Below are 16911 nucleotides of genomic sequence, written 5' to 3' on the forward strand. Positions count from 1 at the left end.
GGTGTAAACGTGGTAATATCACAGATCGTCTTGATTTAAGTAAATTAGAGACTGCTGGAAGTAATCCATGAAATCACCACTATGCGTGATCTACTGTGCACGAAACGGTACACGTCAACATAATGATACAATAGGAATAAAACAATAACATAGATTGACCAAACTCTTGTAGAGATTTCTAATAAAAGTGCCAGAAATTATCTTGGCAACAAATTCAAACTTTACTGTGTCTAAAGTGTCCCTGTCTGAATGGACACTATGTGCGATGCTTACGCAGCATGATCTTCAGGAGCGTAGACATTTTGGTAGGGTTGTGTTACTCTAGTTTAATATAAGCTTCGGTGATGACGAGCTTTGTTTCAAGAAAAGTGGTACCAAAGTCCTTATGACTAGTTAAGAAATTTGTTTGTTGAATCACTTCACCCATTTACGAATTACTAGTTGAACATGGGTCTGGGCGCAGATGTAATATTAGTTTAACTGTGATGCGCTAATTGTGACAGACAGGACTAATAAGGTTTAGGTTGTTTCCTGCGCATCAAGCATGGGACCTATCACTGAGGTGTCTGCACATCTGAGTGACCTTCGATATAAAGATACTTTAAACAAAGACATTTCAGAACTTCCATAGTTGAATTATGTGGTCAACAGATCAATATGTTATTCCAACAAGATATTATTCCCTGTACCAAATCATGCTCGATTTCAAGTGATCATATTTACGTCTTGAAATGAGTCCAGCTTGTTAAGACCACCTAGAAGAATAGCTTCGAAAGATTAGACCAAAGCTTTCATTAACTTGACAAGATTTTTTAAGTCAGTAATATATACATCAAAGACCAAGTGCGAAAATGACTATGCTACACTTTCTTAAATCAATGAACACTAATCTACTCAGAACACTACATTTGTGGGTAAACATTGTAATAGTTATGAGAAATAAGATGATTCTGTAACGAACCGTATTTAAACACTTTAAAGAAAGTTGTTCTAAATTGTTGTGTCTTTTCAGTAGAACAGTAAGATCAACCAAAGAACAGGCAGCAAGATGGAAGTTTAATCATTTGGACTCTAACAAGAACCAGGTAAAGTTTGAAGTAGTTTAAAAAAAGCATACGTTTCCTATTGTGCAATATTAAAACTGTACAAAAAAAAATATATAGGAACTTAATTTTCACAAGACATTCCCAACGTCAGTATATATCCAGTGTCACTGCAAGTTCATTAAAACCAATCAATCTATTTATATATATATATATGTGCCTGAACCTCGGGATTTCTCACCATGCTGTTTAGCTCAGGTGTCGCAAATACTAATATTTCTATTTATAGCTGAGAAACAAAATGGTTCTCTATTGTTTTCACTACATGGTCAAGGGTTGAAAATCCAGCTTACCCTGACATATATGACTGACAATATCTTGACATTACTTTGAGTGTTAAAATCGCTTAGTAAGGGAGGAGTTTAAAGACTGGCGATTCGTCCTGCTATGTAATTATTTATTTGTAGCAAAAGAAAACCAAGATTGTTTGTCGGAAAGGGAAAACTACTGTCGTAAAACAAAGTAAATTCCCGACTTCATCTTTTGTCAAAGCCCTTCATCGGGAAGGATCACGTTTTGACGTTTTTTTTTTTGTTTTTTTTATCAAGTAGGACTACGGCGAATGTGATAATATAAGTTTTGCATATATTGGACAGGTTTTGACCAAATATCCCACACTTTCATGTTTGTGCTCAATATATCCCGTTTAGAACAAACACGATGGTTCATCTTTTCTCTAATGTGTATTGGATTAGTGTGAGTCACAGGAAATGCTTAGGAAGTGCTCACATTGACATCACTAAAGATTTCAAATTATTTTACTAATAAGAAGTAGTAAATGGTCACAAAAAAATGAAATTTGTCATAATTTTGATATTTCGGTTTCTGAGAGCACGAGCATGTACAGACAAGATATCTTCCTTGCGGCGACTTGACTTAGTGAAAGCAATGATTAGAAGCTAGAAATTTTTTTCTGTTAATATTGAGACCATGAAATAACAAAAGGTTATCCTGGTTTTGTACGGTCTTTCACGATGATATAGTAACTTCGAATTCATTACATGCTTTGAAAATATGTATTCTAAATTACCCTAATTTTTAGTGGCTACACTGAAACTAATACTTCGTAACTTCCTCGAAAGGGGGCCAAAAGCCGCCCGGATGGGTCACATGTTTTAACCACTCGCACCACTGTACTGTAGTGTGTTGTCTGTCAGTCAGTCAGTAGAAAATAAAATGACATCAGAAATGGGACGCTTAACGTTGCAATTTGTACTGTCGTGATGTCAGTAAAACGTGCACATGCCATGAATCACGAGAATAATTATGTACTCTTTAGGGTACAACACAGTATGACATATGAACTTCAAAAGCAACAAATAAAAATATTTGCTACACTTAATTTTGGTTTTATTTACTCTTAAAACAGAACACTTTCTGGGACCCTGTGGAAGTACATCTAATTTAGTACAAATACTTTCGCAAAACATTTGTGAGAATTGAAAGAACTTAAAGTAAAATACACTTGAGTTAGAGAAATTCAGCACCTACAATTAGTGGTATGATGTAAAGAAACTAATAACTACAGTGTATGCTGTGAAACGCTAAAGTTTAAAGTTAAAATTATGATGATTTATAATCACATTATATTTGATTACATGAGCTAGTGAGAGAGAGGAAAATTTAAGTTATTATTAACTTCTGATCAAAGTAAGAGACCAACATAGATCATAAAAAAATTAACTTAGTAATTAAAACAAACAGTTTTCGCAAGGAGTATACAAGGTCAGAGTGTTATCAATAACTATGTACAAATTGTATTTTAGTTAATTACTTGTTATTTTAAATAATTTGTTTGTTTGTTGAATTTCGCGCAAGGCTACTTGAGGGATATCTATGCCAGCCGTCTTTAATGTTTAAATAATAGCCTAGAGGGAGAACAACTAGTAAACATCACCCATCACAAACTCTTGAGCTACTCTTGTAAGACCAAGTAGTGAGATTTAACGGTCGCTCTTTAACGCACCCACGGCCCCAAAGTGCATTACTGATAGGCTATTAAGACAAATCTATCCAAACCTTTTAGAGCCAGAACTAATTTTACTTGAATTGCTTCACTCTTTCTGTTTAGAATGTTTGTTTGTTTATATATTAATTTGATCATGTGTATTTTGAACGTTCAAATAACGAAAACATGCAGTTCTATTTTCACTAGATGATAGACAGAAAAAGCAAAGAAGGAAAACTGTTTAGGCGACAATGGAAATTCTTTAGAAAACCCCATAGAGGACGAAAAAGGCTGAAGAAATGTTGGCGAAATTTCTTGAGATTCTGTGACAAACTAGGGAACAACGACAAGAAAATCTCGCTAACGGAATGGCTGGAATGTACAGAAGTGAAAAAAGGTTGGAAAATTATGATTACTTGTTTAAGTATTATAGCATTGGATTGTTTATATAATAGGATATATTATTCTAACAGAGTAAAAGATAAACAGAAATAGTAAGAGATTACATTTGCTAAAATCTTGCTTTAGAAATGCGTGTTTTAAATACTACTGTGTAAGTCATTAAACAATGTATTATTCTCTTACAAGACATGATGTTACAGAAACGATTAAAATATATAACACTTTGAATGATACTGTGGGGGTGTTGTAACCCACCTAAACTACTCTATAAGTTATTAACCAATGTATTATTCTTTTATGATACTTGATGTTACAGAAACGACTAAAATAAATAGCACTTCTAATGATACTGTGGAGATGTTGTAACCCACCTAAACTTATGAAATACTATTTTTCAACGTTCTGTAACACTATTTTCTAAATACCTCTTCTACTGATACTGTAAGAGTGTTGTAACTCTCCTAAACTAATTGAAATCTGATATTTTTAACGTTCTGTAACTAGATTTTATATAGCACTTCAACTGATACTGTTGTGGTGTTATAACCCACCTAAACTAATAAAATAGTGCTATTTTCCATATTCTGTAACACTAATTTCCAAATAGCACTTCGACTGATACTGTGGGGTGTTGTAACCCACCTAAACTAATGAAATAGTATTATTTTCTATGTTCTGTAACACTAGTTTCTCTGACTGTGGAACCTGATGCAAAGTAATAAAAATCTTATTTGGACGATATGTTGTTCTAACTAGCCTAACATGCTTTAGTATTAAGCGAAAGACCTCGGTGGAAGAGCCTTCATCAGAATTGTGAATGAAATGCTAATATACGGTATTAAGTCAGTTAAAGATAATTTACTTTAAGAAAACATATATTACTGTCTTTCGTCATACTGATTACAATAAAGGAATCTGGCTTCATTACTTTATTACTAGATGATGATACAAGTATAAAGTATATAAATATGGTACATTATGGCTTTGTTTGTTTGTTGATAAGCATGAAATTACACTATGGGCTGTGCTTACCACGGGTACCGAAACCTGATTTTTGGCGTTAAAAGCCCCAGAGTTACCGCTGTACCACCGGTGATCAGGACACCGATGAAAATTCCAATAGTGAGCAGTCTTTGCTTGTTTTTCTATGACCATTAAGGGTAATTATAGAGAAATCAATGTGTTACAAAACTGGTAAAAAATGATCCTTCCTTAGGTTTGTAAGCAAATACACTGTGGTTGTATACAACATTTTTAGATACACGTTGGATGTTGACCGGTAAGATAATTGTGAACGTGCGAAGAAATAGACAAAGTTCACAACATATCTAAAATTAGGAAATACGAAAGTCTGGTTTTACTCTTAACTTAAATATATTTGATAAACTTTGTTACATTGTTTTGTAAATACTTGAGTTTTAAACGTTAGCTTTACAATCAAAAATAGTTGCTTATCCTTCAGAAACTAGTTTCATTATTATGTAGTAATGCACATATAATATTACTTGATAATAAATCTGAAAATACTGTAAACCGCACCATTCTTTACTGGTCTGAAAGACTTGGTCAACAAACGATGTGCAACAAACAAGGTATAGGTGAAGTGTTGTTATATACTCTTGTATATGGAAACACGTACTGGGTCATTAATTTACTTTGCATTTGTTTGTGATTAAGTACAAAGCTACATACTGGGCTATCTCTACTCTGCCCGCCACGGGTATCGAAACCTGGTTTCTAGCGTTGTAAGTCCGAAGAAGGGTCAATAAATAATGACGTGGAGTAAAAATATTGTTAGTATAAGTTCTGTTGTAGTGTTATGTTACACGATTTACTATTAAATGTCATGATTCAACAGCTAAGCTATTCTACACCCAAGACTTACGTGCCTGATGATATAGGGATTTTGGGAGTCTCAAGAAGGCATGGTGTGTTTTAAGTGAAAAAAAAAAGTATTTGAATTTAGAATACACTGTAAAACTTTGGTGAATGTCGACTTTTCCTGTTCTACAAATTTCCACATTTATTTTCCAGGGAAGTATCTAAGATATATATTTAATTATGTATTGTGCATCAAATATGCGTAAAAATCAATAGCTCATCAACACGGCACGCTATGTTGTAATACAGCAAACTAATGATTTTAATTTTTGCATAAAACGTTTCTGTATATTGAAATTCAAGAAACTTAAGAAGGTAGTTTGTATCTCTCGTAGAACGTGAAGTAAGTAATATAAACGTGTAGTTAACTGACAATAATAGAATCTTTTTACAGTGAAATGTGTGGCGAACTTCAATTCGTCATTTTACTCGCTTCATTATCATAGAAATTTAAATGTTACATTTTTAGGGGGTTGTATTGTTTTATTTTACATTAAACCTACTTTGTTACTAGCATATCTCACGACGAGTCAGTTTAATTCTAAAACTGATTTGGCCAAAAAATTACCTAGAAAAAATAGCAACAAAGCTTTATTAGTGTTTTTGGCATATCGCATTATAGCAACGTTCTTTCCATCTTAAATACGTGTATTATTTTGTTCTGCAATTAAAGATAACCTGATTTAATATTGTAGTATGTATACGTTAAGGGTAACTGCTCTTTCACGACTGCATAGATTTTTCCTGTTAATTCTTCTTCCTTCCTTATTCTTCTAGGAAAACTGACAGGTTATATAATGGAACGAAGACAAGATCTGTGATTATGATATTGTATCTGTAGTAATAAATCCCGACCAAAAGTATACTAACTATAAAGATAAGAATTAAAAATAACTTATATTAAGCTAGTTTTATATAACAATCTGATGAGACGAATATAATTGCGGTATTTTTAGATAAACCAATTTTCCTACAAGTTTCTTTGATTTTTGTTTGAAGTTAAGCACAAAGCTACACAATGGGCTATCTGTGCTCTGCCCACCATGGGTATCGAAACCCGGTTTCTCGCGTTATAAATTTCCTACAAGTATCAAAGAGTTAAATTTGCTAATAATAGCAGGTTCAATCAGGAAATAAGGGGAGTAATCTGAATCTGATAACTTGACGGACTTTTCCTAATAATTGTGTGTGAAATAATGAGATTGGACAAAATGTACACAATCTTTATCATAAAACAGACAAAAAGAAAACACAGTGTACATACTTGCGCACACAAAAAGACGGTCACTTTTACTGGAACGTTATTAGCTCCATAGCTTTCTGTCGATCTAGAAACGATTATCTTAAATTAGATTTTTATTCGAAGAACTTCAGATAGAAAAGTAATCTAAGAAAGAGCACTTGAATGGAACAAGTAAACTCGGTTCCTTTGTCCAGGCGACAACGTCGCCTCGTGATTTTTGTTCTCTCACAGCATTGACCGGCTGTAGCATCTAGAAAGCGTCATGTCAGTCAGCAAAGGATATTACAGTCGGTAATCCTTTCAATCCTGATGCTATATGTTACTGCAATATCCTCTTGGGCAGAATAGGCATTATCTACTATAGAGAACAAACAAAGAAAGCAATTAGAATAAGGCATTCTTAACGTTTTTCTAGACCACGTATTTATGCTAAAACCGCATACAAACCAAATACATGATTTTTTTTTAAATTCCTATACCATTACAGCAGTTAGAAAACATATGATATGCCTGTATATCACATAATGTTGAAAATCAAGACATAAAACTCAAATCGATAATTAAAATGCGTTGAAGCATCAGTTTGGTACCTTTAATATTAAATAAATTTTATGCCATTATTCTAATGGCTCACAAGATTCTGTCAGCTTAAGAGATTTAAATTAGTCTTAAATTCATATACTAAGTTAGCAAAATAAACTTTGTACATATGAAAAAATTAACAATAAAAACTATATTCAAACCTTTGAAACATCATAACCGCTACTATTAATTACACCGTTTTTCTTTACACTTAGCTCTTGTTATTTCAATATGTTAATGGGGTTTTATTTTTTCAATTCTGGACGCCTTATGCGTAGGGGGTTCTGAGTACACTTAACAATACTTATAACAACGCATAACAGATGGCAAGATTCCTTGAATTCTGTTCACCAGACCTGGCAACGTTTTGTAGTTAGAGCGCTCGAATCATGATCTGCGGATCACGGGATCGAAATTCGTTGCCGAACTTGCATGCTATTTCAACTGTGAGGACATTATGATGTAACGGTCAATCCTATAGTTCGTTAATAAAGAATAGCCCAAGAGGGCGGTAAGTGCTCGCTGCTGGCCGGTTGCGTTACCTGTGGTTGCCAGTTCAAAATTACGGTTGATGGAAGGTAGCCTTAGTAGTTTTGCCATAAAACAAACAAACAAACAACCTGTTCACCGATTTATTTTTTCATCTTTTGCTTTTGCAAATCGTAAGTTTATTGATAAGATAAAGTGTCTTGAATCCGATATAACAGACATAGTTTCGTTTGGAATTTACTTTCTGATGAAGTATATTTTGTTAAAGGTTACAGCTTTTACAGTAAGGAGTGTTATTTTTTCGATCACTACTAAAACCTCTTTACCGATAAAAGTTGTGTACTTGATGAGGATCGCACCAGTGATCGGAACGTTGTACCTGTTCTAGAAAATAATCTTCCTAACTGTAAAAGCTGTAACTTGTAATAAAATGATAATCAAAACGTTTGATGTTGTTGTTTGGTTTGGTTTTTTTGTACCAAAATTGAGGAAAACAAACAAACTCATAAACGATTTTTCATTTTATAAAGTATATTCAAGAACGATACACAAATTTGATGTTCAGTTTTGTAATATGCCTTAATTGTATCTACTCTTTTCTTATTTTGATTCTGAAAACTTCACTTTTTTTATTTCCTATCAGGGGACATGCCCGAAAACTTAATATCGAAGCTAGAAGGGCCTCATCCATTTATAGGTTTATTGAAAGCTCGTTAGATTAATCTTCAAGTCCCTTCCAGCCATCTAGCGGAAGAAACAAGAGAACGTTGAGAAATAATTATTTGTCAATTAAAATAATACAAATTTGTGTACCAACTGAGACCAGAATTAGAAAATAATTAAATGCTCGAGTTTTTGAAATTTTTTGAAGGGAAGGAACGACAAAAACTGAATGGCCGATTGTTGTAACAAATATGAGGGCTAAGCGAACATTTCAAAGAGATTTATATGTCTGACGAAAGACATCTTTGGCAAATGTTACATTTTATGAGTGTCATACTTAAGAATATATATATAGAATTAACGAGCATAAAAGAAAACGTCGGTGACGTGGCGTTTTGTTTTTAATACTTAAGATGGTTGTCTTTGGAAAACTTTCACATACTCTTGCATCATTTTCGAATAAGATCTACATTTAATTAATGCAAAGTCAGCGATAGTTAAACTGTGAAATCTGACTTCGATGTCGCGCAGTATATAGATTCTGTAAAGGTTTGAGCAATACTCGTGAGTATGAAAAACAATTCATCAACAGTTGCACCAGAAGAAGATTGTAACTGGACAAATTCTCTAAAACAGAATATTTTACCCTTTAAATTTTAGAAGTATGTGAACTAGAATTAAAGTAAAAACTTTCAACACTCTTATAAACTTTGTATGGAAGAATCTAGATCTGCTGGATATATATATATATATATATGCATTTATAAGCAGAGCGTTATATTCCAAACATAATTACAAATTAGTAATTATAATAATATCTGTGTTTTTTATTTTATTTTATCACCGTTTCGCTTGTATTAGTATAGCACAAAATAACGTTTTCTTCTTACTATAGCTATGTCCAACGTTTGATGATGATTATGAACAACAATTATAACATAAGTTTTTAGCAATTAGTTTATTGTAGACTAGTTAGTAATATTTATTAAATTTATTTTTAGAGCTTAAGAATTTTTGTTAACGCTCAGAATCTTTACACAAATACCAACAGGACTTCGTAATACGTGATCGTTAATGAAGATAAATCGTTTGTGTAAAGATTTATTTCCAATGAAACGTTTTTCAAATGCCATAGACTATAAACATTTGAAAGAACTGTGGCTAATCTCAGCTAATAATAATATTAGCCTTGTGGCTTAACTTAATACTCAGCTAATGATAACATTAGTCTTGTGGTTTAGCTTAATACTCAGCTAATGATAATATTAGTCTTGTGGCTTAGCTTAATATTTTTAAATGACCATTTTTAATACTGCTAAAATAAACATGTTTGTTTACCTTAAAAACAATTGTTTTTATGTAAAACAAATTTTTACATGTAATCATACATGATCTAATTACACATGATATTAAGGAGAACAAGCCTTGAAGTAATTGTTTGAATGAAATTGGTTTAAATCTTGCTGCTGTAGGGGTGTGGGATTTTATTGTATTATGTCTTGGTGTCATCGGTCATAAATACACGGTATTTTAATTATTCTCAAGATGTTTTTGTTATCCATACCGTTAGTAGTGAATGTATGTTTATATTCATTAAATTCATACTTTTACTGGAAAACAAATTAGTTTTAAAATGATGTAATGATGAATTACTTTCCAAATGATTGTTTTTATTATTAGAAAGTCTCAGAAGCAAAAATGTTATTGAAAAACTATTGAAATGTCCATTTTATATAAATAACTATAACTTTGTACAGTTTTTTAGTGATAACTATTCTGTAGGATTTTTGTTGTGGAAACCAGTCTCACTAATGTAAGGAATCCAGCTCACACGGTAAACTTCAGTAGGAATGAAACTGTCACGTGATTTAACCTTAAGTTAATAGCATTTGAGTGAAAAATAAATTGTTATTACCAATTCAGAGTTAACGTGCTTTGTTATTAATTTCAAATGGAAAAAAAAAATACTTGTGGTTTGATTTTTACAGATAACCATCATTTGTTACGTACTTTAATTTAAATATTTTAACAATTTATTTATAGATACTAACAAAATTTACCTTAAACATATGAGAATAAATTGATGTGAAATTTTGGTCGCACCAGCAGTTTGATAACACTTAAAAACTAATTCAATGGCAGGCAATACAACATTGCCTTCCTCCACATTTTAATCAACAAATAATACAAAAAAGACCAAACTAACTGAGATTAATTTTTGTTTTCAATAAATGATATGATACTAGCATTAATAGTTTCATTACAAAGTCGTGATGCTCCAAGTAAAGATTGCAAAATGTGTTACTTTTTCTCTTTTTGTGTGCTTTTTATTAAGTCAAAGCTACACAATGGGCTATCTGTGTTGTGCTAACCGCAAGTATCGAAACCAGATTTTTAGAGTTATAAGCCCTCAGACTTGCCGATGAGTTATCGGGGATGCAATTTATTATTTAAACCTCAGAAATAAGAAATAATTTGGATAAGCAAATATTGTGATGAAACTTTTTTATTAAATAAACGGGTGTATTTGAATAGCATTTAAATCTCCAAATGTTGTTAGTTTAAGATCGGTCTCATTTTATCATTAGCAATAAAAAAAAAGAGATGTCATGCTATAATTGATTATTTTTCAGGCTTTCTAGAAGTACGCCCATTTATACTGTTGTAACGTGTTCTTTCGTTAAGCGGGTTCTTTAAAATTACTTTCTGAAAATAACGCAAAGTCCAGTTTATGATACTATAACTAACGTACAAATAAACTTACTTGTACAATTTCACGGTTAATCGATCGAGTAATGAATACACGCAATGTCTAACACCGATCTCAGTACTTCACCAGCTTCTCCATCACTGGACAAATTACTTTCTGAAAATAACGCAAAGTCCAGTTTATGTTACTATAACTAACGTACAAATAAACTTACTTGTACAATTTCACGGTTAATCGATCGAGTAATGAATATACGCAATATCTAACACCGATCTCAGTACTTCACCAGCTTCTCCATCACTGGACAAACAGAAAAACCGACTAAGTGTTTCACTGATTCTCATATTTATAATATATCCTCGTTTCTAGATATTTCACAAATTCTCTTGATCATTAACATTCATGAACACTCTAGTATTCTAAGATTACTTGTATAATCTTTGTAAATCTAGCATCTTCATTATGTTAGCAGCTCCATCTAGCAAACAAATAAATTAAACATTAAAAATATAATGTACAACAATATAAACCTTGTGGTGGGGTCCACATATTTATCCATTTGTAGATGAAAAGTGATATCATATTTTTAAGTATGCAATTCTTAAAATGAGAAAAAAAGAACACTGATAATACAATTAAACACACATCTTATCTTTTACTGTGGACAGACTCCACTCAAGATTGAAGCTAATTTCTGTTTAGCACATTATGATTGTTGCCGTACATATGGTAATAATATAACTATTGATTTCTTAAACACATCAGACTTACTCTCTAGGGATGGATAGTTTGTATCCAATGCAGGCAAACATTACGTTTTATACCTCCTCATTTTAATGCAGATAATTTCAAGTAGTTTCGTTTATTCTGAGTTTATGCAGCTTTTTTTTTTCATAACAGTGTCCAGGAAACTGTTAAGTTGACTTTTCTAGCTCTCTTTGTCCCTCTGTTGTTCTATAGACATAATGATAGCTCTGGACGCAGGGGATAATTGTGAAGCATTGCAGGATGTGCAAGATGGTGAGCAACAGCAGTGTCCTTCACTAGTAAGACATGATTTCTAGAAGTTACAGCTTTCTTTATGTTGAATGAGAATGACTAGTCACGTGATAGCCACTAAGGGTGAATCTAATGTTTCCCATTTAGTAGAAACATTAAATTTCAATAGTACCACACAGTATCTCAAGTAACATCGTTAGAGAAGAAAGCCAGTTGATCAATTTTCAAAACCAGGATAAGATGAAAATTCAGTGTCCCATTGCAAGGATGCACACATATTTTTGTCTTTAACATGAATATTTTTTATTTAGCATAATAAATTGTGCACAGTTTGTTTATTTCTTTGCCTGAACTCTTTTGTTTAATTAAATTCAGACTGACTTTGTAATTTAACCAGCCCAATCATCCTATTATAAAGCAGATCTACCTAATGCTCTTTGAGAAAATCAGTTTAACCTGAGACTGACATATAGTAGGTAGGGAAGTGAACTGCTGTTGCCGCGACCATACGATTTTATTGTGAAGTTTTCTGTTTTTGCTAGTGTATATATTGCCCTTACTTGGACTCGTGAGTTATTCGAGCTTAAAGGAATTCTTCTTATTGACAAAATGCAAGTAGAAGTGCTCAAGACCGAGATGGGGAGTTTGCCACTGAAAAACGATGGTTGTATGACAGTGGTATTCAATATAGAAGAAGCCCTCTTTTAGAAAAGACGTTTTCTGATGTTGTAAAGGTCTTTTACATTGACTCTACGCAACCATAGATTCAAGAAGATCAGTCAACGTATTGTGTATGTAGAGCAGCAGGTCAGCCTCTAAGGATCTATCTGAACACAGGAGAAAAATGAATTACAGTGTAACACAGTCCCAGCTCTAGTCAAGACCATTTAAGAAGAGATAGGAAAGACTGGATGGGCCACTGGTGGACGAACTCCACCAATTAGAGATGTTTCCTTGGCAGGTGAAACAGAAAAAAGAGCATGAACCATGGGAGAGTCATAAACTTCTCTGAGCTAGGAGGTATCCTACCAGAGTGATCATGGATCATAGGAAGCTTGTGATTATGCAGAACCTCAGGTTGAGCTGTCAAGAGCAACTTGTCATTCTTCCATGATGGACCAGAAATCATTACTTGTCTGAGTGTCAGAGTCCTTGAGTTTGCATACTTCCCAATACCTCTGACATTGGTAGCATGCCAGCTTAATATTGGCCAATAACTCAGAAGGCCATCACCACACATCCAAGAGAGGGGAACCAAGCATATTTCATCCCGATGCTCAAAGATGGAATAGAAGAATATCTGAACTATTTCCTGGGGCTTTTGAGTCAGACATGTGCTTGGAGTGGCTGGACTCAGGAGCAAGCAGATATAATACCTAGTAAGTCAATAGTTTGCACAATTGAATATTTTAGTCCGAAGTTCAAAAGCTCAGTTGAAAAGGTGTTGTAACCCTTGATGTCTGAGCTATTTAGTAGTATGAGAAGGTATAATGTATGCTCTAAATTGTATGATTAATACTTGATCAATTATAAGCTAGAACAGTTGGATCTAGTAGATGAAAAGCCAAGTAAACACAACTGAAGATAGGTGCTAGGAGTTTAAAACGTTAGTTGAAAGGATAATGCGACCCTTGATTTCTGAGCTTTAGTTTGTATGGTAAGGCACAATGTATTTACTCATAGTATGATAACCACTCAGGTTTCATAACCTAGGACTACTGGAGCTAGGTCATGTAATGCCTAGTACATCAATAGTTTGCACATCTGAAGATATTAGCTAAAAGTTTGAAAACTCAGCTGAAAAAGTTTTGCGACCTTTGCTTTATGAATCATCAGGTGGTATTTTATGGTATGATGAAAGCACTACATTTTGTGATTGTCACTTGATTTACTTCATAAGCTAGTACATAAATGTAATTGAAAAATAAATGATTGAAAGGTCATTGGTACCCTTTATTTCTGAGCCATTGAGTGAATTTTCTAATGCTAAATATCATCTGATGTTTTGAGAGAATCGCTTACTCCATCTAGATGAGTGGCAAGAACTCTAAGAAGCTTGCTGCCTAGCACTTGCTAGGTTCTTCCCTACATACCAGGAGAGTATGTTGATTCAACATAGAAAGGAGTTGCATTTTTAGTGTAATCTGACATACTGTAGTAACAGTACAAGCATTAATCCTGGATGATGAACATTTTAACTGAAACGTTTTAGTTCGGCTGAAACATGACAGTGATTATTCGTTTTATGATGCCTTAGATGAAACATTATATACCCTAGACGGCAGCATATAACAAGACCATTGCTACTGAGAAGAAGCTTCAGAAAGTAATATGAGAAAATTATCAAAGTAATTTAAGGGGAGAACAGGAGCAGTTTGTTATAAGCTACTAGAGTGCGTGAATGTGTATGGTCTTGCATGCTTATAAGAACATTGTATAGCATGAATGGATCAGTTACAAAACAGTAAGCAGCATGTGCTTGGAGAAAAAAAAGATTTGATTTGGATGTTAAGACTTTATGATACGATGTTAACTGTGATAGTTAACCTGGAAAGTATTATTTGAAAATACAGTGCACCTGTCATTCTTACTAATAATAGTAAGAGAATGCTACAATGTTGGCATTGAAATATTTGGCAGGTAGTGAATGTTTATGGAAGATGGTATTTTCTTATAATAAAAATAGTACAGGATATTTTAATTATATCAAAATTAAATAGTCATGAGTGGACAAAATGTTCAATATAAATGAAATTCACAATCAATTGCTTAGATATTATAACAAATATAAACTTGTTGTGTTTAGTGTTTTATTTAGTTGTGATTTAAACCTGAATTTTAGCATTGAGGAAGGCAGACTTAAATCTGAAGCTACTCTACGGCGACTCGTGAAAAAGAAAGGAAGATTCAGGTTGTCTAGTGGTGTATAGGTCAGCCCAACACATTTCTTTGACCCTGAATTCCTGTATATGAGAGGCTTTAAGGTGGCTCCCTCGAAGTAATTAAGCTGGTCAGTAATAAAGAGAGTCAACTATGTGTCAATATTGACCATCTTAAATGAGAAATGGCACTGCTTCACAATATGCTTATAACAGTGTAGCATGTTCCTTTGGGGTTTTACAGTGTTTGAGGACAGAAGGCCTGTATGTTTACCATTTTTATGGGTAAATTAAATTTTACACCCTCTGATGGGACCTTTAAGAGGCCCCAAACTGATGATGCAATTCCGTCTCATTTATTATCTGTGCTTTATTTTATCAATCTTCATTCCTTATGAGAAAAAGACCTTTTATTAAAATATCACCAATTCTTACCCAAAAGGGCTCAGAGGGACTCATTGTCAACTATAGGATTTTCTTGTTAATTCACAATAGTATAAGAACAGTGAGATCCTTTTGGCCTCTCAGACTCTGAAATGGATCCTCTCCTAGATCATCCCAATAACATCCTGAAATCCTCTGGGGAAATAGTTATTATAGCCGATATTATCAACATACTAAAAGAATAAATTATTTTTAAATCTTAAAACTATCAGAAGTAAATTTAGTTGCAAAATTGGAAACGTTCAGCTTATCAGAAATTTCATTCACACTTTTCCATCCATATCTTCCTACCTAATACAGGATATTTTAATTGTCCAATTTAACTATATCTTGTAAATTTACTGAATCTTCCAGTTAAAAGACTTCTTGTTCTAGCACTCTTACATGTACCATTGTGGATGTTGAGATCACATTGGTATCATTTATAATGTTGTGCTTCTTTGTGTAAGCAATCTGTGCTCTTATCATTCTTATTTGGAATCACGCACTAAATGAAAGGGTGTAAACGAAGTTCCTCTCAATATATCGAATAACTTAAAGTGGGTCATTTGAACTGATTATGCCAGCATTGAATCAGAATCGGGCTTCAATTATGCATTTCAGTATTTGAATCCTCTTCCATATCTTAAGGCCTTGTCAGCTCCTGGGGATTCTTTTCCTTCTGGCAAGGCTTTTTCTACACCATTTCCCTGTTCAACAGTAAACCCATTTCTCATTTAAGACCTGCCTAATTGTAACTACTTGAAGTACTATTATGCGTTCTCATCATTGCTTTTTAGATTGAGAAGAGAGGTTACTAGCTGTCAGTTTGCTTGCGATTCTTCTTCTGTGGAAGTTAATAGGCCCACCAATAACAAAAACGACGTCAGAAATGTTGAACTCAAAAATAAAAAAGTATACATTTGACACCTATAACCACTAATGACCCCCCCCCCAGAGATTCATCGGTAAATCTACAGGCATACAAAGCTAAAATTCGATAGCCATGGTTGGCACAGCACAGCTTATTGTGTAGCTTTGCGCTTAAAAACAACCAAATCAAACAAAAACAAAAAAGAACCACTAATCCATGTAGATTACAATAGCTATTTTCATTTAGTGGAACTGTCAAAGTTTTAATTATAATTTGGATGACATCAAGACCATCCAACATTCAATTGTCTTTCATCCTATTTCGACCATTGAGCATCTTTCAGTGTACACCTGCATACCAAATTTCAAAATATAAATAATATTATTATTCTAACTCATTTCAACAACTTTGTAAAGTTAGAAATGTTATAGAATTGATATTTTGTCATTTTGTAATATTTATTTAGTGTAACTTGGAAAGCAAAATGAAAAAAAAAAGCGTTCAAACTTATATTTCTCCACAGCTTACAGGAGTCTTGCCTGTAAACAATGCACTTATCAATTTTTTTTTTAGAATTTAATTGCCCATCCCAAACTATATACTTACATCTGATAAGAAAGCACCCTCCCTTTAGAATATAATTTGGTTTGGTTTGTTTTGAATTTCGCGCAAAGCTACACGAGGGCTATCTGCACTAGCCGTCCCTAATTTAGCA

General features: G+C 33.2%; 1 protein-coding gene across 5 annotated transcripts in view; it reads left to right on the forward strand.

Moving 5' to 3' along the window:
• The window catches only part of LOC106459163 (SPARC-related modular calcium-binding protein 2-like), a 53786-nt gene extending 44133 nt beyond the window's left edge, over positions 1 to 9653 (forward strand). For 4 of the 5 annotated variants that reach the window (XM_022385588.1, XM_022385591.1, XM_022385590.1 and 1 more), the window contains 3 exons: positions 1013 to 1085; positions 3259 to 3448; positions 8292 to 9653. In XM_022385588.1, the coding sequence (XP_022241296.1) occupies positions 1013 to 1085; positions 3259 to 3448; positions 8292 to 8365 (337 nt within the window). In that variant the 3' untranslated portion in view covers positions 8366 to 9653. The remainder of the gene's footprint in view (positions 1 to 1012; positions 1086 to 3258; positions 3449 to 8291) is intronic. The other variant, XM_022385589.1, reaches the window with a different exon arrangement.
• The last annotated feature ends 7258 nt before the right edge of the window (positions 9654 to 16911 follow it).

This window comes from Limulus polyphemus, unplaced genomic scaffold (genome assembly GCF_000517525.1).
Source record: "Limulus polyphemus unplaced genomic scaffold, Limulus_polyphemus-2.1.2 Scaffold570, whole genome shotgun sequence".
Classification (NCBI taxonomy): Eukaryota; Metazoa; Arthropoda; class Merostomata; order Xiphosura; family Limulidae; genus Limulus; species Limulus polyphemus.